Source organism: Pelodiscus sinensis, chromosome 3 (genome assembly GCF_049634645.1).
Source record: "Pelodiscus sinensis isolate JC-2024 chromosome 3, ASM4963464v1, whole genome shotgun sequence".
NCBI lineage: Eukaryota > Metazoa > Chordata > Testudines > Trionychidae > Pelodiscus > Pelodiscus sinensis.
Window position 1 is genome coordinate 28514173 of NC_134713.1, and position 27585 is coordinate 28541757.

The following is a 27585-nucleotide window of genomic DNA, read 5'->3' on the forward strand; positions in this document are numbered from 1 at the left end:
TCTCCCCCAGCCCCAGAGCCATTAAAGGGGTAGACTCTGGCCACAGTGCCTGTGCCAGCTCCAAGCCTACCCGCCCAGAGCCAGCAGTGGCCACCGGAGCCCCCGATCCAGTGGCCCCAAAACATAAGCCAGCAAGCCACTGGCAGCCAGCCCTCCACCGCTCCTGAGAAGCAGTCTGCCAGCTCTCAGGAGTCTGACAGGAGCTGGAGAAGGCGGGAGCCTTCCTGGTCCAGGGTGGAGATCATGGACCATTTTCAGGTTTGGGAGGGATGCCCCCAACATCCATGATCTCCACATTAGATGGAGGAATGTGGCCATCTATGGCAGGATAGCTGCCAGCCTAGCCACCAAAGGCCACATGAGAACCCAGGAGCAGGTGTGAATGAAAATCAAGTTGGTCCAGTGAGACCCCCCAACCCTGAGCCCTGAACTTCCCCTCCCCGTTCTTCCCCTTGTTTCTCCCTTCCAGCTCCCTCCTCCCAGGTTTCCCCCTCCCCTCTCCCACCCTCTTTCTTCCCCTTTCCCACCTCCTTTTCCCAGTCTCCCCAGAGGTTCATCCCCCTCCCCCAGTTTTGTTCAATAAACCCAGTTTCTATTTTTGAACATACGTGTCTTTTATTTGACATCAGGAAGGGGGGTTAGGAAGGAATAAGTGGGAGGAATGGGGCACAAACCTCCGGTGGGGAGGACTGGGGTGGCTCTGAGGGCTCCTCGGGGTGGACGCTCTCCCGCAGGGCCTCCTGGATACTGACAGCCCTGCAATGGACCCCCTGGATGGCAGCTGGGCTGATGGCAACGACCCCACGAGATGCACCAGCATGCCCAGGGGCAGCTCTGGCTCCATGTGTCCGAGTGCTGTGGTATCCCGAGTGCGGGCACTCAGGTCACTCCCAAGACAGGACTGCTTTGCTGTCCCTCGTTGAGTTAGACAAGCAAGCGAGGAACCCTGAGAACTGTCTGTCCGGTGTGGGAGTAGGATCCCTTTAAGCACGGAGCTCAGTTAGCCTCAGGCAGCAGCCCCACACTCTAAGTCCTAACCTGATGCCCTGCTGGCACTGGTTCCGGCCAGCCTTAACTTCGGTTCAGGGTCCACTCAGTGTGGATGTGCTATTTTGAAATAGCAAAATGCTGTTTCAAAATAGATTTTGTGTGTAGATGCGTTAATTCGAATTGGCGCTATAGTGTAGACATACTCTATCAGATCAGTGATACCCTGTTGGTGTCTGTCTTGTACAGAATATTCTGCCATATAAATGGTTGTGGGTATTACATAATATGAGAAGGAGTGGGACTTATATTTTACAAGACAGAGCTGAGAGAATTCCTAATGGAACACTGATTTAAATGCTAATCATTTTAAGGGGAGGTAGAACTAGAAAGACAATGAAGAACAGGCTCTTGTGATATATCTATGGAGCTTTTGTAGTTCAAGGCAGAGAAGGGACCAGTAGATTATGTCTAAACTGTTGACTTAATTTCCAAAGAAACAGAGTCTCACAGTAACAGGTGTTTTTAATCCTTTTTAACTTTAAAGTCTTAGCTCCTGATATGATAATCTTAGTTTACCTTTTTTAAAACTGAAAGCTTCTAGCTCTCATGGCTTTGGAGAAAAGCTTAAAAACGTTAATTCTAAAGGCTTAGCAACTCAAAGGCAAATATAAAGAATTTATTATATTTCAGATCTTATTATTTTAAAACCATTGTTTTAACTTTGATAGATCTAACTTGTGTTCTGATGCTATGGGTTGGCAATACTGAGACTCACCTATGGACAAAAACATACTTAAGCTGTTGTATAGGCACAGACCCATAATTGTTTCTTGTTATCAATAATTTGATGTTGATACAACTAATAGTCTCAAATAGAGTTTGAAGTGTGATAGAACAGAAGAGGTCAAATTCATTCCAGAATCAACTCCACGGAAATCGGTTAATTTATATCAGAAATTAATTTTGGTCCAGTGTACTTGGGGTTGAAGCAAGAGGAAATTCCACTTCAAGTTGGACACAGATGTACTGTAGTCTGTCTTTTAAAAATACCGCATTAATTAAAGGGAATTTCCCAGTCCAATTATTTATGCCAGCTCTTATTCATCTGGTGCTTTCCTGTTGCTATGAAATTACTGTATTTTGTTGCTTGGGAGGTCAGGGACTTTAATCAACTGTTCGTTGTCCTGTAAATGGTGAGAGAGAAGGAGAGAGAATTTTCAACCCTGTTCTAGCTGTATGGACCTTGAAAAAAATTCAGACACAATAAACACTTGACCTACAAAAAAGCAAGAATTACTGTCAGGCTACACGGTGATGGATAGGGCCAATGAACTGCACACTAAGCTTCTTCGAACAGGGGCACAACTATGTAAAGAGTGGAATAGGCAGTTGCAGTAAAATACCTATATATTGCAATATTAATTTTCCACAGTCCCATAACCAGTCATACCTTCCAGGCTCTTAGTTAGTTGTTTGAAGATGGTGTAATTGTGTGGGCATTTAGCTACCATATGATGGGCATACTAGAAATGCCCAGTCGATATTCTTTAGTAGCAGAATGCCATATAAGAAAGTTCAGAACATGCAACACAGATTAAAAAATACAACAAACTGAACATAATACAGAAGCTGAGTAGGTCACTGCAATACTAAGATGGCAACTGTGTAGTAAGTCTTAAGTCACCATTACCTGAGCAGCAGTTAACTTCACAATCCTACTGCTTTTTGGAAGAACATTCCAGAAGTTGAGTATATAACAGCTAAAAGTCAGATCATTTGAGTATGTAAACAGAGGGGCTGTGTCTAGACTGACAAGTTTTTCCACAAAAGCAGCTGCTTTTGCGGAAAAACTTGCCAGCTGTCTACACTGGCCACTTGAATTTCCACACGGACAGCTCAGATTTGTTTTCCACAAAAAAGCCCGGATCGCGAAAATGGCGATCGGGGCTTTTTTGCGCAAAAGCGCGTCTAGATCAGCACGGACGCTTTTCTGCAGAAAGTGCTTTTGCAGAAAAGCGTCCATGCCAATCTAGACGCTCTTTTCCGCAAATGCTTTTAACGGAAAACTTTTCCGTTAAAAGCATTTGCGGAAAATCATGCCAATCTAGATGCAGCCAGGAGGAAAATCATCAGTTGTGCTTTAACTTTGATTTTCCTGGGTTTGTAATGTTTGATTTGTGACACCTGCAACATCTCTATAACTTGCTTTTCTTCTTCGAGAGAGATCCCTGTGGGTGCTCCACATTAGGTTGCTGTGCTTCTGCCAGGCCCATTCTCTGGAGTCTTCAGAGCAATGTCCCTGTGGCCACACGTACGGGTGCCTCAAGCTGCATGCTCCTATTGTGCAAGCATCGCACATGCATGAGCCCCCCACCTGAGTTCCTTCTCTATAGCTTCCAGTTACAGATGGAGCTCGGCAGTATTCCCAACCTCATTCTGCATTTTAGATAAGTAGATCAGATTTTTTCCCCAGTTTTTACCTGTAGTCAGTTAGTGAGTTATCCCCTTATTTGTAGTTATCTTAAAAAAATTTTCTTCCATGTTTTGCTCCCTGTAGATAGCTTCAGAGGGTAGCTGAGTTAGTCTGTACAGGATAACTTAAAAAACAACAAATGGTCTGGTAGCACTTTATAGACTTCCAAAACATGTAGATAGTATCATGAGCTTCCATGGATACAGCCCATTTCTTCAGATGATCGGAGTTTTGAGTTTAGGATGTGCTGTTTTTTAAGTTTATCCCCATAGATAGTTAGGTTTAGCAAGCCCCATGCCTGGTTCCCCGGGTTTCAAGTGCTGTTCCTCCTGCAAGGATCTGATACCAGTATCAGATGGACACGACCAATGTATTCACTGCCTGGGCAAGGCTCATGTCTCACAAAAATGCCTTCATTGCTCAAAATTGAAAGTGAGTACACAGCATGATAGAGATCTGTGCCTCAAGCTGATTTAATCTGGAAAATTGCTAAGATCAGCTTCAGGCTCAGGCCAACAACCTGAGAAGTCAGTTGCAAAAGGACAAAAAAACAGCAAAAAATGCACAACCTCATTGCCTCAGGCAGTTCCAGCACAACAATAATCGTCTCTGGCACATACAGTGCTGAGGCTGGCTCCGACACCATGTCTCAGCACCTATGATGCACAGGGCATGTCTGGTACCGCCAATAAGAGTGGCAAATACAAAGTCCCACTCCGAGGCTACAGGCTTGAAGTTGCCTGCCTCTAGTGCTGTGATGATGATCGGCACCAACACTACACTGACGGTACAGCAACTGCCTCTGGTGCTGAGCACTCTATCTGGCACTGCTGTCAGCACTGACATGGCACTATCACTTTCACTTAGTAACTCAGTGTTGAGATATCATGTGGCACCACAAGTTGCATTGGTGCAGTTGACCAAGGCACCATCTATGCTGGCGCAGCCATATGCACAACATAGAGACATCTTGGTCTCCTCAACTTTTAATTAATCCTTTTTCGGCACTGACATTTTCCCCAGTACCTTGGCACCGAGACCAGATGTATTGCCAGAAAGGTTTTCTAGTGACTCGGATGAACAGGTGGACACGATATTTTCTCCAAACAACTCCCCTCCCACAGATTATTCTATGTACTCAGTCAGGAGCCATCCTCCACCCATTAGACACTAAGACATGCTACCTTGGTACAGAAACCCATGGATAACACCTCCCATACCCTACCCACAGTGGCAGTATTGGAGTCCCTGGCAGCCTTGACATAAACATAATCATTCACATAAACAAATTTCTGTGCCTAATCACTTGCCTCCACCACAATCTCTGTCACCTCAATGGCAACGTGCAATACAGCGGGACTATTCCAACCCCTCACCAGATATATCACCTGACATTAATGAATCATCTTCTCCAGATGAAGTGGTGATGCTCCCTCCACCACTGCAGCAAATGATTTTTTGCATTTCCAAGATCTTTTAAAATGTGTCTCTGCTGAACTCAACATTCCCCATACAGGAAATGTCAGAGAATCAGCATGAGCTGACTGATATTTTTAGTAACCCCTACAACTTCCAAGATAGCCCTCCTGATTAACCCAGCCATTATAGAACCAGCCAAAACAGCTTGGCAAACATCAGCAGCTACCACCCCAACATGCAAGCGATCTGTCAAGAAATATTATGTTCCCCCAAAAGGATCAGAGTTTCTTTTTATGTACCCTGAACCTAATTCTTTGGTAGTGAAGATGGCACAACAAAAGAATAAGCAGCAGCACTATAGATCTGCCCCCTCTGATCATTACAGTCAGAGACTGGACCTCATTGGACAAAAAATGTATATGTCTTCTACATTGCAGTTCCGAGTCACAAATTACATTGCATTATTAAACAGATACGATCATTGGAATTATTTGAAACTAAACGATTTTATTTCACACATTTCTGAGGCAAAAAAGCAGCAATTTAAAGCTGTGATAGCAGAGGGCCGTATGATCTCAAGAATAGCCCTACAAGCCATGCTAGGTACAGCTGACACAGTGGCCTGTTGCACAGCCACTACTGTTGTAATGCAGAGAGCCTCGTGATTTACTTCTACTGCCTTCCCTAGAGAAATCCAGTCCACTGAAGAGGATCTTCCATTTGATGGACAGAAGCTCTTTGCAGCTAATACCAATTAAAGTGCTGCACTCCATGAAAGACTCTCGAGCAATCCTCAGGTCGCTGAGCATTTATAATCCTGCAACATCAAGAAGTCAGCAATACAGGTATCAGCCATGTCCCAGGCCTAGGTACCCTCAATATACTCAGCAATATAATATACAGGATCAACACCAGCAAAACCGTAGGAGAGGCAGGGGCCAGCGATGATGCCAGTCGTCTAGCAACTCACAGTAATCACAAAAATCCTCTAAGCAAATCTGAGGAATATGTTGAGGATAATGAAAACATTTCGCCAACTGCAATGCCAGTCATACCATGCACACGCTATTTCAATACTGTCTGCTACAGTTTCTTAACAATTGGAAAATAACATCTGATAAATGGGTTCTTCAAATAATCAAGATTGGGTACACTATTCCCTTTATGTCAACACCTCCTCCCATCCCCCTACACAGTCCCTCTTCAGGGACCACTCTCACAAGGAACTTCTCCAACAGGAGGCTGACCATCTCTTACAGCTGGGGGCAATTGTTAGTTCCCATTCACCATAGAGGGAATGGGTTTTACTCCCATTACTTCCTTACAGAGAAGAAGTTGGGAGGATAGTGACTCATTGTTGATCTAAGAGCATTGAACAAACTTGTAAAGGAACAAAAGTTTAAGATGGTAACTCCTGCTACCATCATACTGGCGTTGGAAAGAGGTGACTGGTTTTCTTCCCTCGACTTGTAAGATACCTATTTTCATATTTCCATACATCCTGGTCACAGGAGATTTCTTTGGTTTGTTTTAGGTGCACAACATTACCAGTACAAGGTTCTACCATTTGGTTTTTCTACAGCACCATTAGCCTTTTCAAAGGTACTTTCAGTCATCATAGCATACCTCTGGAAACAAACCATTATCATATTTCCTAACCCCGAAGACTGCCTCCTTAAAGTGCTCTCCGAAATTGAGTCTTGATGCTCTCTTTCGATCAGAAGACACTTCTTCCAACATGTTGGCCTACAAATAAACAAGATCAAGTCAAATCTCATACCCACTCAGTTTATAGGTGCTCACCTGGACTCCACATGTGCTCTCACTTTTCTTCCTACAGACCGTTTTTACAAAATTGTAGACTTGACTAAGCTGTTGCAATCCTATCTCAGAATAACGGCTCATGATTGTCTACAACTTCTGGGTCACATAGCAGCTTGCAACTTTGTAGTCAGAAATGCTCATTTGCACATGAGATGTCTGCATCCATCCAATAGCAAAGACCTACACAATCCCACGTTCAGTAAAGAAATCTCTTCTCTGGTGGTTAAAACAAGAAAATCTGTGTTCCCACATTCCATTCCTTACCACAGAACCGTCTGTTTCAATGACAGCTGATGCATCCCTCACAGGCTGGGGCGCACACTTACAGCATCACACAGCTTGGGGGTTGTGGTCCAGCAAAAAAAAAAAAAGTCTCCACATCAATGTGCTAAACTGCAGCCAGTGAGATACGCTTGTAAGCATTTCCTCCCTTTAATTAACAACAGCCATGTGAAACTATAAATAAACAATGTTGCTTGGGTGTTTTATATAAATCTTCAGGGCAGTGCCTGATTACCCACCCTTGGCACAGAAATACTTGTACTTCAGAATTGGTGCCTGAAATACAGCGTAGCTATCACGGCAGTACACCTTCTAGGCATCCTCAACACCATGGCTGATGTAGGGCACTATCCACCTAACACAAGTGGCAAATCAATCCAGATATCTGTGGTTCTTCCAACAATGGGGTCACCCCACCATATACTTCTTTGCCACACAAAACAACAAAAAATATTGTTCTGTTCCAGAGCCAGAATGGGAAATGGGCTCCCGCAGAGATCCCATCCTCATCAACTGGTTGCATCATCTCCCATAGGCCTTTCCCCCAATATTCCTAATAGTCAAAGTGCAGACTAACAAAGCACACTTAATTCTCATAGTGCCCTTTGACCGCATCAGCCATGGTTCTGCTTTCTGCTCAAAATGTCTCGAGTTCCACCAATTCTCTGCCTCGCAATCATGATCTCCTATATCAGCCAGTAAATCAGGCCAGTCATCCCAGTCTTCAGGTGATGAACCTGAACGTGTGGCTTCTCAGTGGTTTTCTGTATAAGAACCAGAGTGCTCTCAGCAGGTTTTAAGCATCCTACTCCACAGCAGAGCACAAAGCACCCATAAAACTTATCTTCAAAGTGGAAAAGATTCTCCATATGGTGTTCACAATGACACGCTAACCTTTCAACCTCTTCATTACCTTTAATCTTGGACTATTTGTTGCACTTTAAACAGCATGGTCTCACACTGAGCTCCATCAAGGTACACCATGCTGCTATAATGACCTTTCACCTCAAAATAGATGATACCTCAGTATTTGCACATCATCTTACTAAGGGTATGTGGAACGAGGCGTACAGCTAGTTCGGATTAGAAGCCTAATCCAAACTAGCTAGTCCGTGCCGCGTGTAGCCGCGTGGCACGGGGTCCGAACTAGCCGGCATTTAAAAATGCCGCCGGCCGGCTTCATGCAAATGAAGCCCAGGAAATTCAAATCCAGGGCTTCATTTGCAACTGCGGATGACTACATTACCCCCGCTAGTTCGAACTAGCGGGGTAGTGTAGACATACCCTAAGAGATTTATGAAAGGCCTGCAAGCACTTCACCCCCAGCACAACAATGGGACCTTCACCTGGTTTTAAATACTCTCATCAGATCTCCATTTGAACCTATGGCAACATGCTCCGTTTTGCACCTTTTGATGAAAACAGCCTTTCTTGTAGCTATTACATCTACAAGATGGATAGGAGAGATCACACCACTGATGGCGGATCCCCTATACACTACATTTTTCAAGTACAATATTATCTTACAAACTCATCCCAAGTTTTTACCAAAAGTTCGCTCCTCTTTCCATCTTAATCAGACCATACATACACCTCCCTACCTTCTTCCCCAAACCTCACACTAATGCATTTGAAACGATCATGCACACACTGGATTTACACAGGACATTTTCCTTTTATTTACAATGTACCAAGCCATTTAGATCCTCTTCTAGGCTTTGTTTCCATTGCTAATCACTATCAGGGCCAAGCCATCTTAGGCCAGCGACTCTCTCATTGGATTTCAGACTGAATAAAACTTCGTTCCTTTTATCAGGTGCTAACCCTCCTGACAGCATAAGGACACATGCAACCAGAGCCATGTCTACCTCAGTGGCTTTTCTGAGAGAGATCCCTATAGCAGACATTTGCACAGCTGCTACCTGGTCATCAGAGCATACGTTCGCAAAGCACTATGCACTTTCCCAAGGACCTTTCTCTAGCCTCAAATTCTTTAAGTTAGTACTGTCCACTGCATTCATGCTAGAGCTGAAGTCCCTACCTCCTTAAACTGATACAGCTTTGTAGTCACCTAGGCTATGTCTAGACGACATGGCTCCGTCGACGGATCCATGTAGATGAGTTGATTAGACATAGGAAAATGAAGCGATGATTTAAATAATCGCCGCTTCATTTACATCAAAATGGCTGCTGTGCTGAGCCGATCAGCTGTTTGGCGGCACAGCGCGGCAGTCTGGACGCTCCGCGGTCGACAGGGGAAGCCCTTGTCGACTGCTCCGGTACACCTCATTTCACGAGGCAAAATGGAGCGGTCAACAAGGGCTTCCCTTGTTGACCGCGGAGCATCCAGACTACCGCCCTGTGCTGCCAAACAGCTGATCGGCACAGCGCGGTGGCCATTTTGATGTAAATGAAGCGGCGATTATTTAAATCGCCACTTCATTTTCCTGTGTCTAGTCAACTCATCTAGATATACCCCTAATGTGGAGCACCCATGGGGACATCTCTCAAAGAAGTGGAGGTTACTCACCTGTGCAGTAACTTATGTTCTTTCAGATGAGTGTCCTCGTGGGTGTTCCACTACCCTCCCTTCCTTCCCTTTATTTTGGAATGCTGGCCTCCTCGACAGGCTACATGCTTCCAGGGTAGAGAAGGAACTGAAGGGGAGAGGGGGTATATGGAGTATATGGCTTGAGGCGCGCACATGCGCAGGCCTAGAGATACTGTTCTGAAGACTCTAGAGAACGGACTCAGGAGGGGCCCACCGACTTAATGTGGAGCAGCCAAAGGGACACCCATCTCAAAGAACATCTGTTACTGCACAGCTGAGTAACCTCCTCTTTTAAACTTTAAATAGTTTGTGTATAGTGAAGTCCATGAGGTGTGAAGCGTGTGCTGCTACACAGCTATTTTTAGTGATGTTAACATAAGAAAAGACAGCGGGTCTGTTTGGTACAGGTTGAATATCTCTAGTTTGGCACTCTCCGGTCTGGCAGCATCCGTGGACTGGCGTGATTTTACTTAGCTGGACATCCACTTATCATGGATGTAGCCAAGTTTCCCACAGTCCCATAACCAGTCCTGGCTCTCAGTGTTCTGTGCTGTTGTTTAGCTTTCATTTATCCCTAAATGTCTTCTAAAAGCCCAGTAAGCAGCGGAAGTGTTGGTAATGCTGTTAGACAATATTGACCTCCCGTGGTCCAGCAAACTGTCTGGTTTGGCACCGGTCAGGTCCCAAGGGTGCTGGACTAGAGAGATTCAACCTGCATAGCTACAGTTACACCATGAACTGCAGTATAGACATACTATAATTATCAGTATGTACTTTCAACCTTAACTCTATAATAAAAAAGTTTTTGACTTGAAATAAATAAAAGGATAAATAAGCACAGTAAAAAATATATATGTAAAAAAACTTTGTAAAAACACAATCTTTCTAAAAGCACACCAAAAGACTAAAAATAAAATTTTCAGCTAGCAATTTAGGTGAAAGACTGGATGGCTAAGAGTTATCAACTACCTTGAATCGTACATCTATTTTTCTCCTAAATTGCTAGTTGAAAATTTTATTTTTAGTCTTTTGGTATGCTTTTAGAAAGATTGTCTTTTTAAAACGTTTATATATAATTTTTTTTGTCTTTTTGGTCTTAAATGTATTATGTTCCCACTACTAAAAACTGCAAGGTTCTTGCCCACCTGGCGCTTGGGGGCAGCGGGAAAGAGCCGCCCATCCTGGCTTGGGGGCAGCTCTGCTTCCACCCTGGTGCTCTGCAGGCTCAGCCCCCTCTGTCTCCTCTCCCCGTGATCTGATGGCTCAGTCCCCTCCTTTCCCTTTTCCTCCCCTTTCCCTCTGCTCTGTGGGCTCACCTCCTACTGTCTCTACTCCTCTCTCTGTGTGCTAGCAGGGGCGGAGTGGAGCCGCACAGCATGGCACGGAGCCAGGCGGCAGAGCATGCCTGCAGGAGCGAGCCAGGTGCCAGAGCACGCCTGCAGGAGTTGGCTGGGGTGGCCTGCCACATTGGCCACAGTGGCAGCGCCTTCCCAGGAGTGGAGCTGAGCACCTCAGCTCTGGTGTGCTGCTGAGGGCAGAGTGGAACCGCACGGCGCAGCACAGAGCCAGGCAGCAGAGCATGCCTGCAGGAGCTGGCAGGGGAGGTTGTGTTGGTGCGTGTGCAGGAGCTGGACGTGTTGGTGTGTGTGCAGGAGCGGCAAGTTGGAAATCTCATGACAGACAGACAAGAACGGTGGCCGCATAATAGAAAAATTGTCTAATGAAACAAAATTAGTAAGGATAAGGTCAAGAACAGCATTGTTTATGTAACGCAGGCATGTCCAAAGTCCGGCCCGCGGGCCAATTGCGGCCTGTGTTCCGGTTTAATACGGCCCCCCAGGTAATTTGGCAATATCTATCTTTTATGGCCCCCAACGAATCCATATGTATTAAGATGAATACATTGTAAAATCTCAGTTAATGTCAGTTGGTCTAAATCAGTTAAAAATATATTTGGACACAACATGTATACTTGGTGTTATGTTATTTTTTGAACTTAAAAGTTGACAGACAACCTTTATTACCAATAATATGTAATGTACTTTACAATGTTCCTGACATATATTTCAGCTTCCTGGATTTTTTTTTCATCTGGCCTTCAGATATGAAAGGCAGAGTGATTTAACATCTGTTTAGATTTGTCATCCATGTGACGAAATGAAAAGTATGCCGTTTGCAATAAACTTTGCATAAAATAGTTAATTTGCATTTAATTTTAATGGTTCAAAGAATGTCAGGCAAAATGGTCGGCCCTCACGCATGTTCACTTCATCAAATCTGGCCCTCTTTGAAAAAAGTTTGGGCACCCCTGATGTAACGTCTTCAATATGTCTTCAGAAATCACATCCACATGACCTATAGTAACTTCTTCAATAATGTGATAATCTTTTAAAGTGTAAAACTAGCTGTTGTAAACTGAGGGAGAATAGGTATATTAATATACGTCTGCCTATTGGTAATACTTTTCTAAACATTAGACATTCGTACAAATGAAACTGGTATATTAAGTTAAAAGTTTCAGCTTGTTCTGTTTTCTTTTGAATGTGAGTGGAAAAGCTTTACTTTTAGTTGTTAGAATGTATTAATAGTAAACTCTTTAAAAAGAAAAATTAGATGGGCCAAGATGTCAAAATATACAGCTTTGTGTCATATCTTGCTACTTTTTTTTATTACATCCAAATAAATTACTTCAGTTTTTCAAAATTCATTATATTGTTGTGAATATGTGGCCAAAATAATTCTTGAGATTTGCTGTCCCGTGGTTTTGATTTTATCAGAGGCTAAATGAATTATAGGCATATTTTCATTTCTGGGTCTGCTGTTGTCCTGTGCATACAGCTGCTGTTGCTAATTTATAACAAAGAAATAGTCTTCTGTGCCCTTCACCCTTTACGTCTCCCTCTTATAGATTCTTGGGACAGAGGAGTATTTATTTAATTTTCTTCATTTAAATTTCTTGATATTTTCTCTTATTAATTTAAACATTTAAGACCCAGTTTAGTAAAATATATGCATTGTTTTACCAAACTGCTTAAAGCCTAGACATTTATAGATCTTAGTCTTTGGTAGACTGACCTGCTGTAAGGAATATTTTCTCCTCACTGTATAAATATAAAACCAAGAAATTTGTACAGATCTAAGCTTCAGTTGTTAGACATTTTGTCCTTTTCTGTTTGTGGTCTACCACTGGGAATTACTAGTTTAATGTTTTTCCAATTTTAAATGTGAAATTAAAGTATGGATATTATTTAAAATATCTGTATTTTTCCTTGTAACAGCCCAATGATGATAATTACACAGAAGATCACTAGTTTGGCTTATGAGATTCATGATGGTAAGACTTTTTGAACTGTATTCTTTGGTTTTAATTCTTCACAAGTGTATTTTTTATAATTTTCCTTCAGTTTATTTTTTTATAAAATTAAACCACAAGTTTGAGCTGTGAATTTTATTATCTCACTACACAATTTGGGGAGGCTGATGGGAGAGATTTGTTTTGGGAATTCAATATTCGTTCTTTAAAATTTGTCAAGAAACCAATGCAGAAAAAAAACCTACATAACTTGCACAGAATGCAAGCTCTGAAAATAAATCTTATTGTGCAGAAGTTACCACATGTCACCAAAAGATTGGCCTTCTGTAATACACCAGGTTGGTCTGGGCACCCCTGAGAGGGTCACATCAGGGAGAATTGCTCATAATGAGGGCTACTTACAGCCCAAGACTGTAAGGCGCACTATTTCCCTATAAGGCACCAAACCTGTCACATAAAGCACTTCAGCAGCCACTCTGGGTAGCAAGAAACCTCACAAGCAAAACTTCCTGGATATCCCAGCATTCCCTGTGCCATAGCCAGCACCAATACTTACATAGGTGAAACGTTATAAAACCTAATCTCACCAACTCCAAACAGGTTCTTCTGGTCCCAAAGGACCAGCAGCAGTCCCAGGCCAATTTATACCTTGGATCTTAACCCAAAAGAGCACGCTGTGCCAGTCCTTTAGAAACTAATATCTAAAGGTTTATTAATAAAAGAAAGAAAAGATTGAGAGTGAGATTGCTAAAGAGAATACTTTACATACATCAATCAACAAGTTCTTGATGCAGGTTCTTTGCAGAGATATAACAAACTGCTAGCTTAAAAGTCTCTGGAGTACATCCTATATTAGGGTGGGTCGTCAAATCTTTCCTGGCTCTCTGTCTGTAGTAAGGGTGCTTCTGGAATCAGGAGAATTGAAGACAAGATGGAGGCACTCTCATGATACTTTTTTAATCTTTCCTATGAGGAGGGAAAACTCATTCATCTTCTCAGTGCTGGTGCCGCCCAAAAATGGGCTGATCACATGACCCACAAACCAATTTATTTCCTTTTTAGGCAAGGAGCCATGTAGTCCCCACGTGTGTTCTTCTCAGGAAAGGGGCCACTGTGTGCTCCACTGTTGTCAATTGGCAACACTTAAGAGCCATTGTCTATGCCAGTGATCCCCAACGTTTTGGGGCTGCCGGGCGCCTGGGGGCGGGGCCGCTCACGCGCTGCGCATATGGGGGCGGGGCCGCTCACAGGCCACGTGACTGGGGGTGGGGCCAAGCATGCGCTGCACGCCTGAGGTTGGCACCGGCATGTGCCGCGATCCCGGGCAGTGGCTGCCCAGGTTCTGCGCGGCGCCCCCAGGGGCGGGGCCAAGGCCAGCGCTGGGGCCGGCAAGGGCACGCACGGCGCCCCCGGGGGCCAGGGCCAGGGCACACCCGGGGGTGGGGGTCAGGGTCGGCACCGGCACGCGCGGCGCACCCGGAGCCGGCCATGCACCCGGGGCTGGCACCTGCCGCACGCCCGGGGACGGGGCCAGCCCAGATTGCTCCGCGGGCGCACGTAAAGGGCCCGGTGGGCGCCATGGCGCCTACGGGCACCGGGTTGGGGACCACAGGTCTATGCAGTATCGCGCAACTGCCCCTCCCAGCAGAAAACATTTAACATATAAATACAAAGCCCCTATTCATAACTTTACACACACAGATTGTACAAGTACGAGTAGCCTAGACAGAACAGCAGAAGCATTCATTTGACACCTCACATGGCCCACTTTGCACTGAATTTGGGGCAAACACACTAGTGGGTGCAACAAAGATTTGCTTGCTCACATTAAAATCCAGTAATGTGACACCTGCTATGCTCCCAAACTCTTGAGCTGGGGCATGCATCCCTAATGAGTTACTTAAACAGAATCTCCAAATTCAGAGATCAGCATCTGATTCAAAAATTGGTAGAATAGATTCTAGTTGCTGTGACTTCACTTAACGTAAACACCACTTTTACTAAAAAGAGAGTAGAGACGAAAGGAATTTTACTTTTTTCCTTCCTTTTCTTAGTTTTGTTCTGTCCTATGCTTGAATACCTTGTATAAGATGCTGTAAACGTTATTGGATATAATATGAACAAAACTATGTCAATTGTATATTACTAAAATGTTTAGACATGAACAGAGAGACTGCATAGTTATTTATTGTGATAATATAAGGAAGTGAGTCTTAAGGGTGGGACTTAAAGAAACAATTGGTATCAGGTTATTTTATGGGCTAGATGGATCTCTTGGTCATTTTGAGAAATAACAATATACTCTGGCCCATTAAAGACTGATAACATTGTTTTGGCTCAGACTAATTGAATTAATTTTAAAATGCTTAGAGACAAGATTAAGTATGGAAAGGATGACCTCTGGGGTTATAGTCCCAAACAGCTGGGCAAACTATCTGTTCCATTGAATCAGGTAGCCATAAAAAACTTCTTATCTATTGTTTTTAAAAGTCTTGTTTGTATAAAGTGAACTGAAATTATGGCCAGACAATCTTTTCTTATTTCAGATTGCTGTACATTATATTGTTTGTATCGCACTGAAGTTTGCTTGAAGAAATTCTGTGATTGTTTGTTTCCTTTTTGGAAATTCACAAAAAATGTGATATGGTTTTCATGAGAGTTTCCCAGTGAGAAATAAATGCATTTGTTGTTTTTTTGAAACTTGTAAGTCAACTTTTCCATCCTAGTAACTCTCTGTAGTTCTGTCCTCCAGTCTCTATTGTCTGGCTTTTATTTTATTTTATTTTATTTTATTTTATTTTATTTTATTTTATTTTATAAGACTACAGGAATTAAACGTTGCTTAAGGATGAACCGTTAAGTATCTTGCAATCTATACTGAACACAGCTAATGTTGACAGTGTAGGAGGGGAGATTAAAGAATGGCAGTGACTGATTGGGCTTCTTTCCAGTTCGTTTTATATTTATACCTTATCAGGGTTAAGCACAAGGACCTTGTCCGTCCCATTCACTTGGTCATTTGGTGTTAACAGTTTCTCTACAGAGTCTGCAGATTTCAAACAGATTAATTCAAAGAGATGTTTGCGTAAACTGTTCTTATATTTATTATAAGTCTAACAAGTTATAATATTCAAAATTCAAATTAAGATGTTCACTGGAATTCCCCTGCATTTTAAATTCATCTGTGTACTGTCAGTGACTTTTCCTCACTCTGTCTTTCATCTCTCTTTGCTCAAGAAGAGCAAATATACATTTTTAAAACGTCTCTGCTATAGCAGTATCATGTTTGCACTGGTGTATTGAGATTAGCTTGTCCCACTTTCCTCTTTGTCTTGCCTCTAAATTTTAAAATTTATAAAACAATCAGACATTTGCTCTAGGCTAAGCTATGATACAAAATATCTCAATTCGGTATACAGGCAGTCCCCGGGTTACGTACAACATATGGACTGTAGGTTTGTTCTTAAGTTGAATTTGTATGTAAGTCGGAACTGGTACATATTGTAGGGGAAACTCTAGCCAAACATTTCTCCAGAGCTCAGTTTTATTCTCCCACACCTCACTTCCTTCAATCCATTCTTCTCAAGCTGACGTGTCTGCTGAGAAAAGCCGCTCCGTGTCTCCCTGGTCTGCTGGGGGGGAAGGGCGCTAGCTTCGCGTCTCCCTGGTCTGCTGGGGGGAAGCAGCTAGTGCGGGGTTGCCTCACCCTGTTTGTAAGTAGGGATCCAATGTAAGTCGGATCTGTGTAACCCGGGGACTGCCTGTACTTTATTTCAGTACCATGTTTTTATAGGGGAAAATGGGAGTTGAGTTCTATTAAGTCAAGGAGAAGAAGTATGTAGAGTAGATCATAGAGGGTAGTAGATGAACTCTTTCAGAGGAAAATACTTTCAAAAGTACAGATTTCACAAACTATTTTCATGATTACTTAACACCCAGGATTTTAGAGTCTAAAGACTCTTTTATTACTCTAAATAACTCATGGTATTCCAGGAACCTCTTTTTACCACTGGCTGAGATCACAATAGGTTCGTTTTATATATTGAGATGGATATTTGCATAATAGTTTAGTTAACAGTGGCATGTGTGGTCTCTGCTGAGAGCCAGTAGCCCACTGGTTGTTGTAACCATTGCAAAATGTAGCTATTGATAATATCTGTGCTGAAAATTATGTTCTTAGTGTCTTGGTATTAAGGCAGACCACCAGAGGTGACATATCTTGGAAACGTTCCTTTCAGGTAGGAGGTAACAGGCGTTGTAAGTCTGACAATGTATGCCTATTTGCGTAACTAGCCAGGGGCCGATTGCAGAATCTATAAGAGAGGAAAACTGTGGGAATAAATAAACAGCAAGAGAATGTCCTGTTTATGAATGAAGACATGGGATTTGTCTGGTATGTCTTGGCATGCAGAGGAACACATGGCATCCTTCACCTAGGAGGCAACCTAATATTGTGCTTGTCTTATGAAAGGAAATCATAGCCATCATACTGCATGTGCTGCAAGGACTTTGGGTGAACAATACTTGGCCAGAGATGAGAGCATCTTGTTAATCAGATCTAGGCTCTAGAATGCCTGTTATGATTTTATTTTTTATGTAACCATATGTTCTGTCATGACTTCTCCAAGAAACTGGGAGAGAAATAGGAGGATCTTGATTCATTAGGAGACAGTGATTCTATTCTGCTAACTTAAAAGGAAAGCCTATCTAAATGTACCATAGTGAAGAATTAGATCAGATGAGAGTTGATGTCTAGCCTATAACTTGTATTAAAATCCATTTCCCTCTAGTGCTTTGTTCTGACTACAGTACTACATAAAAATATTTTTAAAGGTTATTGGCCAATATCACTAGTCACTGGTTCCTAAAGAGAGGAAATTCTGGCTCCCCAAACCCAGTTGCATATGCAGGGTGACATACCAGGTGCAATCCAAACTAAAGAGTAGCTGTGTCACCCCTGCGCTGTAGCCTTGATGATGTAACCCATGGCTGTGTCTACATTGGCACCCTTTTCCGGAAAAGGGATGCTAATGAGAGCAGTCGGAATTGCAAATGCCCCGGGGATTTAAATATCCCCTGCGGCATTTGCATGAACATGGCTGCTGCTTTTTTCTGGCTCGGGGCTTTGCCGGAGAAAAGCACGAGTCTAGACAGGTATCTTTCGGAAAATAAAGCCTTTTCCAGAAGATCCCTTACTCCTGATTTTAAGTAGGAATAAGGGATCTTCCGGAAAAGGCTTTATTTTCCAAAAAATCCCGTCTAGACTGGCGCTTTTCTCCGGCAAAGCCCTGAGCCGGAAAAAAGCGGCAGCCATGTTCATGCAAATGCTGCGGGGGATATTTAAATCCCCCGCGGCATTTGCAATTCCGACTGGTCTCATTAGCATCCCTTTTCCGGAAAAGGGTGCCAATGTAGACACAGCCCACGTGTCTGGCCTGATCACAAACAACCTTCAGCATGTACATCACTCTCAGCTTTTTCCACATCTCCCTGGAGTGTCCAACCACTAGGGTCATTGGGACACTTGAGTATTCAGACATTTGCTGGCTTTCAAAAAAACTGCACGCTCCAGCTTAGCAGTTCCACCTCCCTCAGATCTAGCTCCCCTTAACACACAACACTTAGATGCATTTATAGTGAAATCGTGTATTTTTTTTAACAAAGCATACCGATTCAAATAGTACCACGTGAACATATTAGAAGCTTTGAATTCTGGGTTTTGGTGTTGAAATCCTGTTCTTTGCCACCAAAGCTATGGTGTCAGGCTCCGGCCATTTGGTAGTATCCTGGGGATATGTCTTCCTAGAGACATTTTAGTCAAGCAGCATTCAGTACTAGAGCATTAGAAGTGCAGCTGCTGGAAACATTGTGTAAATGTGAGTTCCAAAACATTGAATTTGAATTGGTAGGTGACTGGAAATAAAGAACAGGTACATTGCAAGAGAAATATGGTCCCAGGGAATTATGGAAAGATATTGGAGAATTGGCAGTATTTGAGTAGCACTAGCCACTCCCCGTCAGAGTGTCATTTTAGTGGATGACAAATTGTGCTTAGCCTATGCTATGCCACTTCCCATGGCAGCCAACCTGAGTTAAAAGCATCACCATCACTGAACTGGAATTGAAGGATTTTTGTGTGTTGAAAGGACTTGAGTTATGACTCACGTTACCTTTGCAGTGAAGACAAGTCCTTTGGGATTCTCAGTCTGGATCTGACAGTCTGCTACATCATGTTCAAACTGATTGTTTCCAACCACCATCAGGGACAGTAACTGCTAAGGCTACTCATTCTACAGGTTAAACCTCTCTCATTTGGAACTCTGTGGTCCAGCAGGATTACAGATATTGCTAGACTAGAGAGCCCTGGCCACAGAGGTTGAGAGTGGCAGCCTGCGGGACCAATGACCTGGGAAAGAGAGCCCCGGGAGAGATTGCCACCCTGTGGGAGATGGGGTCAGGGAGCCCCAAGAGTCTCTGCTGCCTTGCGCGAGGCCAGGCAGGGAAACTTGGAAGCAGCTGCTGCACCATGTAGAATTGGGGGCAGTGAACCCTTGGAACAGCTGCAGCCCCACTCAGGGCTGGGGAACCCTGGGAAGAGTAGCCAGGGGCTGGGGAGCCCTGGGCGCAGCTGCTGCCCCATCTGGGGTCAGGGACCCCCAGGAACAGAGCCCCACAAGTGGGCTGAGGGCAGCAGAACCAGACAGGTGGGCCAGAGGAGGTCAGGCCTCCGGGTTCTTCTGGGACAGCAGCCAGGAGGGGAGCCCTGGGAAAGTCCAGACGCCTGACCTACCCGAGGGTATGTCTACACTACAGCACTAATTCGAACTAACTTAGTTCGAATTAGTTTATTCGAACTAAGCTAATTCGAATTAGCGCATCTAGACTTAAAAACTAGTTCGAATTAGCGTTTTGCTAATTCGAACTAGCATGTCCACACTGAGTGGACCCTGAAGCATTGCCGGCAGGGCATCAGATTAGGACTTAGAGTGTGGAGCTGCTGTCTCAGGCTAGCCGAGGGCTGTGCTTAAAGGGTCCCGACCCCCACCCCGGACAGACAGTTCTCAGGGGTTCCCCGCCTGCAAAGCAGTCCTGGTTTGGAATGCCCTGAGTGCCCACACTCGGCACATCACAGCACTCGGCCATCAGCCCGGCTGCACTTGCCGTAGGCTGCCATCTGGGGGGAGGTTAATCGGGGGGCTGCAGGAGAGCTTCCACCCTGAGGAGCCTGCAGAGCCAGCCCAGTCCTCCCCATCGGGGGCTCGTACCCCATTCCTCCCTCACCTCCTTCCACGTATCCCTCCCTAGCCCCCCTTCCTGATGTACAAAATAAAGGACACGTGTGTTCAAAAATAGAAACTCTCTTTATTGAACAAAACTCGGGGAGACTGGGAAAAGGAGATGGGAGAGGGGAAGAGAGAGGATGGGAGAGGGGAGGGCAACTAAAATGATCAGGGGTTTGGAACAGGTCCCATATGAAGAGAGGCTAAAGAGACTGGGACTTCTCAGCTTAGAAAAGAAGAGACTGAGGAGGGATATGATAGAGGTCTGTAAAAGCATGAGTGGTATGGAGAGGGTGCATAAAGAAAAGTTCTTCATTAGTTCCCATAATAGAAGGACTAGAGGACACCAAATGAAATGAATGGGTAGCAGGCTTCAGACTAGCAACAGAAAGTTGTTCTTCACAAAGCAAATAGTCAACCTGTGGAACTCCTTGCTGCAGGAGGCTGTGAAGGCTAGAACTAGAACAGAGTTTAAAGAGAAGTTAGATAAAGTCATGGAGGTTGGGTCCATGGAGTGCTATTAGCCAGGGGGTAGAAATGGTGTCCCTGGCCTCTGTTTGTGGAAGGCTGGAGATGGATGGCACGAGACAAATGGCTTGGTCATTGTCTTTGGTCCATCCCCTCCAGGGTCCCTAGTGTTGGCCACTGTCAGCAGACAGGCTACTGGGCTAGATGGACCTTTGGTCTGACCCAGTACGGCCATTCTAAGCTCAGGGCTCAGGGTCGGGGGTCTCAGTGGACCACCCTGATTTTCATGCAAACCTGCTCCTGGGTGGCCAGGCTGGCAGCTATCCTGCCCTAGACGGCCACTTTCCTGTGCCTAGTGCGGACGTTGTGGATGAGGTCCACGATGTCCGCACTAGATCAGGTGGGCGCCCGCCTCTTGCGGACCCGGGCAGGCTCCCGGGAGTCGCCAGCCTGATCCCGGGAAGAGGCAGAGGGCTGGGTGGCAGCGGGTGGCTGGTTCGTGCCGTGCCAGGTGCAGGGTCTGCTGGCTGGGTGCTGGCAGGCTTGCACCTGGCACGGGCACCATAGCCAGCCCGTGTCCCTTTGAGGGCTCCGGGGCCGGGAGGGGGGCAGACGAGTTTCCCTGGTGGTGCCCAGAGTGGCCACCAGGGCAAGCTGGGGAGGGCTAGCCTCCCACTAGTTCAAATTAAGTGGCCACACAGCCCTTAATTCGAACTGCTTAATTCAAAGTAGGCATTAGTCCTCGTAGAATGAGGTTACCTAGTTCGAATTAAGTGCTCCGCTAGTTCGAATTAAGTTCGAACTAGCGGTTTGTATGTGTAGCGCCTATCAAAGTTAATTCGAACTAACATCTGTTAGTTCGAATTAACTTTGTAGTGTAGACATACCCCTAGTCTGGCAAATTCCCTCATTCTGGACCGCTCAGGTCCCAAGGGTGCTGGACGCAGGAGGTTCAACCTGTACCATTATTTCTTATACTTCTTTAGTGTATATTTTATGACTATTAGAAAAGGGGCTCACTTCCTTGGTAGTTAGGCTCTGCTATCTGTCATACTCGGAGGATGAAATATCCATTCCCATATACAGTACAGAGATATCATGGCAGTGACAGAGCTAGATACCATATGGATAATTAAGAACACTACTACATATGTTAAACTCTATATTTCCACTTTCTGTGAGCCTAGTGTGCATTTTTTCAAAATGAAATCTCTGTGTGCTAATTTGGTAGAGGCAAACCTGGTTCCAACCCAAAGCTTCTCTTACTTGAGCAGGATTTATATGTATTGTAAATTAACATGAACTTTTTACATTATCATTAAATCTTAAACTTCATTCTGTTGCACCTTTGATACACACTTCCCCATTTAAAAGTTTGAGTAGCTTTATTCTTTGTTGCTTGAGGAAAACTTGGGCTGTGTCTACATTGCCACTTTCAGCACTAAAGCTTTTGTCGTTCAGGGATATGAACCGCCAGCCCCAAGCAATAGAAGTTGTAGTGCTGAAAAGCACCAGTATAGGCACTTTATCACCAGGAATCAGGCTCCCAGCAGTAAAGCTACCATCCCTCATTTAGGGTGGGCTTTTTTTGTCACCTGGAGAGCTCTCCACTGGGGATAAAGAATGACTACACTGCCTGTACTCTGATATTTATGTATTTACATCACTTGATATATATTTGTGACTACTGGTTGTTTTGTAGTGATATTAAGGCTGTTGGCAAAAAGGCAGGAAAAGGGCTTGGTCAGGTGACCACTAATCTGCCCAGATACCAAAGGGTATAAAAGCCCTGAGCGTGAACTCTGAGGCACTGCCCTCAGTGGTGAGAGCCACATCGATGTTCGCATCCTTGGATCAAGATCCACAAAGAGAGCTTGAAAATATCTCAACTACTCTGACAAACTGACTTACCTGAATCGGATCCATTTGCACCAGTGCCTCAATTTCTCCTGTACTGTTTCACCAAATGCAGTTGTAAGTCTAGTTTCTGGCTGTAAGTTCTGGTGACTTGATGAAAACTTACCGGTTAAGCATAGGATATTTTAGCCATCATCTCTGAGGGGTCCTGGGCTTTATGCCTAATGAATACAAAAACATCAAGCAGTTTTCCTTGTTGTTTAAAATAACAAGTCAGTGAGTTTCTTACAGTCACTCTCCCTTGCTGTCAGTGACCAAACGGGTGATAGATCCTGATTTGGGAAAACCAAACCTGCAGGATTATTAACGGGGGTCCTTTAATTATTATTCTCATTTTTATTTTCCCCTCATTTCATGCCTGTGTCACAGTGCTGCAGAATATTCATTCAGAGCTGTGACCAACCAAAGCTGTGATCCTCCGATACCTGTGGAGATGTAGGAAAATATAGCAGAGATGGCCTGCCAGGGACTATCCCTATGGGCTGCCATTTTTTAATTGCCCACCCCTGCTATAGTTGGAGATCAATTTAAACACCTCAACCTGAACTCCTTCTTAGATTCATCTCAGCCTTTGATATGATCCCCACACTTCTGTATGAGGTGGCCAGGTGGGATTTTCTGTGTGGCCCACGGGGCGTTTTGTTGACTGTTGCCCCTGAACATGGTTGCCAGATTCCACTGGTTTCTGTCCATGTAGTTTTTCCTACCAATATTACTAAAATGTCATACACATAAGCAAGGCCAGGTGAAGTGCGGTGTGTGCTGATTGCACACAACATTGACTGTGAGAGCCATGCATTCCCTCTGCATTCAGTCAAAGCACTGCTATGGTTCATCTGGCATACCCAGCAAATTCTAGGTATGCAAGCACAGTTAGCAAAATCCTCTCTGTCTTGGGAGACCATCTTGATTGCGACAGTCTTGTGACCCACTGAGATGGAGGCCCACTCACTAGTCTAGGTAGCCTATAATGCTGTAAGGGATCAAAATAATTTAAAAAACCCAAATATGCATTATGAAATGACCAAATTAAAACTTAGTAATAATTACACTGTCCATTTACAAAGAAGGATAAATATTATTCTTTCTTTGCTAATGGGAAAACTGAGGCAAAGAAGAGTGGAAAGCTTTGCCTAAGGTAAGTTAGCAAATCTCTGCCAGACTCTGGAATAGATGCCAGTTTTCCTGACTTACAGACTAGTGCTTTTATGTTTACATTTCAACTATTTTGGGACCAGGATGATAATTCCTGGATGACCCTAACCTTTCAAAGTTTGGTGAAACTATAGGAGGTAGCTAAACAGTTGTTGTATAAACAATAAAGGGTATAAGTGAAAAGGATTGTGTCTTCATCCTGCAAGAATTTATGTGCACATAACTTCATGCTGTATGTAGCCACACTGCCTGGCTGTGTCTACACTGCACCCCTTTTCCGGAAAAGGGATGCAGATTAGACACATCGGAATAGCAAAATCAGCGGGGGATTTAAATATCCCCCGCGGTATTTGCATTAACATGGCTGCCGCTTTTTTCCAGCTTGGGGATAAGCCGGAGAAAAGCGCCAGTCTAGACGTGATTCTCCGGAAAATAAGCCCTTTTCCGGAGGATCTCTTATTCCTACTTATTCCGGAAAAGGGGTGCAGTGTAGACACAGACGCTATGTTTAGACTGCATCCCTCTCCTCAAAAAGCAGTACAGGATCTGCCGAAAAAGCTCCCCACTCTCGGCAGAACTCTCGGCAGAACCGTGGCTACACTTTACTTTCACTTTCGACACTGGGCCTGATCGGTACAGCGTTGGAACGTGAGTATTCAAATGAAGCCCGTGATATTTAAATCCCGGGCTCATTTGCACTTCCGAAGTGCTTGAATTGCACCCTTCTGTCGGCAGAGGGATGCAGTCTAGACGTAGCCATTGAGTTAGTACCGTGGTCCCCAACCCGGTGCCCGTGGGCGCCATGGCGCCCGCCGAGCTCTTTACATGCGCCCGCGGAGCAATCTGGGCTGGTAGGTGCCAGCCCCGGGCGCATGGCCGGTCCCGGCCCCGGGGGCGCCGCGCGTACCCTTGCCAGCTCCGGCCCCGGCCTTGGCCCCGCGGCGATTACGGGGGGGGGGGGGGCGCCGGCCCTGGGCGCGTGGCTATGGGGGGGGCCCCGGCCCCGTGGCTATGGGGGGCCCCGCCCCCGGGCATGCGGCTGGGGGGGCCGCCCCTGGGCGGGCAAGTGTCCCCGCCCCCTGGCGCCTGGCAGGCGAATGGCCACGCCCCCTGGCGCCCGCCAACCTGAAAAGGTTGGGGACCACTGAGTTAGTAAGACTGTTCCTGTGCAAAAAGCTAAGTATGTGTCTAGGAGCTGGGAGAACTGGGATCTAAATAATTTTGAGCTATGTTTGTGGGCTGAGTTTGCTGTTGAGGATCTTTTACTGCATGAAGAAAATCACTTAGGTAAAAACATGAATGTTATATTAGGAGCCATGGAACAAACGGAAAAAGGCCAAAACAGGCAGTATTCATAACATTGTGGGACTATAGTCATACTTTTTAGAGACATTTGCACCACACTCCCATTAACAGTGTTTTAATGCAAAAATAAATTTGGTTGTTAAATATATTGCAATTTCTGCATAACATATACATTATACAATAAACCCAAATTCAACAACAAATGTGTAGGGGTTGAAAAAAAACAAGCATTTAGACACACACTGTTTATTTGTTTTGCAATAGTGCATAGGAGCCCCAGTCATGTAACCGGAGCTCTAAGAGCTGTGCAAATTCAGATAAAAAAATAGTGCTGCTGCTTTAGAGTTTATAGGTTAAGGCGAGAGACAAGTGGTGGATACAGACAAACAGATGGGGCAATTGAGATAGTTGCTACTGGAGGCTGCTGCTGACTAACTGGAAAGAAAGACTATTGTGAGATAAATGTTAGATCTTTTGTTTTGTCGTTTGACCAAATGTGGGGATATAACAGGCCAGTAATGCATGAGTAGGGGAGATAAGTTCCAGACCACTGTAGAAGAGCTGTGTAAATAGATTGCATAGATCAGAAAATTCATCTGAGAGCATAGTTATTAGCCCAGTAAAGGTTTGCAAACTTGGGCCGATGTTTTCACATTTATTATTCCTTTCTCGAATCTAAAATATTGTTGTCTACTTAGAGCTCCATCTTTCTGGAACTAGGGGTACATCTAAACTACATGGCTCCGTTGACGGAGCCATGTAGATTTGTTTGTTCGGCAAAGGGAAATGAAGCCGCGATTTAAATAATCACGGATTCATTTAAATTTAAATGGCTGCTGCGCTGAGCCGACAAACAGCTGATCAGCTGTTTGTCGGCTCAGCGCGCTAGTCTGGACGCTCCCCTGCCAACATGAAAGCCCTTTATCAACCTCCCAGGTAAACCTCATCCTATGAGGCATAACCACAGTGTCTCGTTGCTGTAACACAGGAGGAAATATCCTTCAGTCATTCCATAGCAACAGCACTCTAATGAAGAGGAACTTCATAATCCCTAACGTTTAGTAGTTAAGTACCACTACACTAAAGACTTTACAGTGTATTTGGCTGTGAATTAATGCAATGGCTTTAAAGTGGTGTGCATGTGTTCCCTTCTGCTGCTGATGTGTGGTGTGTGTTGGTTGAGAGACACTTCCTATTCTCTGCCCTCACCGCAGATTGGAGGAGACACTTGATGGCTGCCTGCAAGGTTGTGACATGTAAGGGAATAGGGAGCAGTGGCCTTCTGGCACTCTCTCTGGGTAGTAACGGTAGTTCGAATTAGGATCTTTAATTCGAACTACCTACTCCGTGCCGCATGGAGCCACAGGCACGGAGTGTGGACTAAGGGGGATTTAAAAATGGCGGCGCCCGGGAACATGCAAATGAAGCCCGGGATATTTAAATCTCGGGCTTCATTTGCAACTCCACTTGCTCTAATTACCCTACCTAGCTCGAACTAACGTACCCTCTGGACTTAAAGACGGTAGTAGATGAAGCTGCCAAATACCATTAGGCCTGAGTAGGGGAAAAAGGAAAAGTTATTAACCTTTCTGAAGACCAAAATAACAGGGAAACCGAATGAGTGAAGGTAGATAGAGGGATGTCTTTTTGAAGATGGAAGTTGGAATTTTTGAAGAGCTGTTGTATGTAGTATGTCTAAGGAATTTGGGCAGGACACCTATTAGTCACCAAGGCCACGATTAAGTCACTGCTAATAAATATACAATTAAAGCCCTGTTTAACATACATGGATTCCCTCAAGAGGAGCTCTTTGTAACAGTGTTTATTTCCTTCTCATTTTGACTTTGACTTTGTTGATTTGTTGCACAGTGTGTAATCAGATTCATTCGTTGACTAGCAATAGCACTTTTCCCCCCATTACTTAATCCTGTTTTATACTAGCACATTATGACAGCATAGGTGCTATTTCCTGTTATTCTATCTTGAAGAAAAATGAGTCTGATCAAAATATAATATGTAATATTTTGGAGATCAGTATTCTCGTAAAAATCTGATATGTGCACATTTAAGGGTTCATTTAGGCTGCTCTTATGTTCATACTATAGGTACTTTAAGTATAAAAGTTTTTTTACATCAGATTTTTATTTTGATTTGGTTGTAGTGAATTTAAAGTAGGTTCAGTCCCTTGGGTAGTATTGCAAGGGAAATTTAGAGTCACTTTTTCGTCACTCCTCCCATGACTGTTCTAGTGTGGGTCTGTGTGATGCAGTACCTGCATCTCTGCTGTAGTGTCAGGTGAGGTGAGAGTATGATGGTGGAAAAGAGGAAGTGCCACCTGGTTGGTTTCCTGCCTTAGCGGTGATAAGAGGGCTTTAGGAGGCCACCCACTCTTTTCAACTCTTCATTTGGACGTGGGAAGATGTGAATGTGGCAGTTTCCTATTCCAGTGTGATGGATCAGACCAAGATAAGCTCAGGTCTTCTTTGAAGGAAGAAATAGGGTTGTGAGAGAATGCTGCATCTCATGATCTCTGCTTCATCAGAAACTGGTTGTGCAAGTCACCATGTGTATAAGTGGTTGTAAAGACTCTACTTTAAATAAAGCCAAA

At 44.4% G+C, this 27585-nt stretch overlaps 1 protein-coding gene across 2 annotated transcripts in view; it reads left to right on the plus strand.

The window, feature by feature from the left end:
• Positions 1 to 27585, plus strand: part of MBOAT2 (membrane bound glycerophospholipid O-acyltransferase 2) — a 173560-nt gene that overhangs the window by 97250 nt on the left and 48725 nt on the right. For both annotated transcript variants that reach the window (XM_006123617.4, XM_075923525.1), the window contains one exon: positions 12818 to 12873. In XM_006123617.4, the coding sequence (XP_006123679.1) occupies positions 12818 to 12873 (56 nt within the window). The remainder of the gene's footprint in view (positions 1 to 12817; positions 12874 to 27585) is intronic.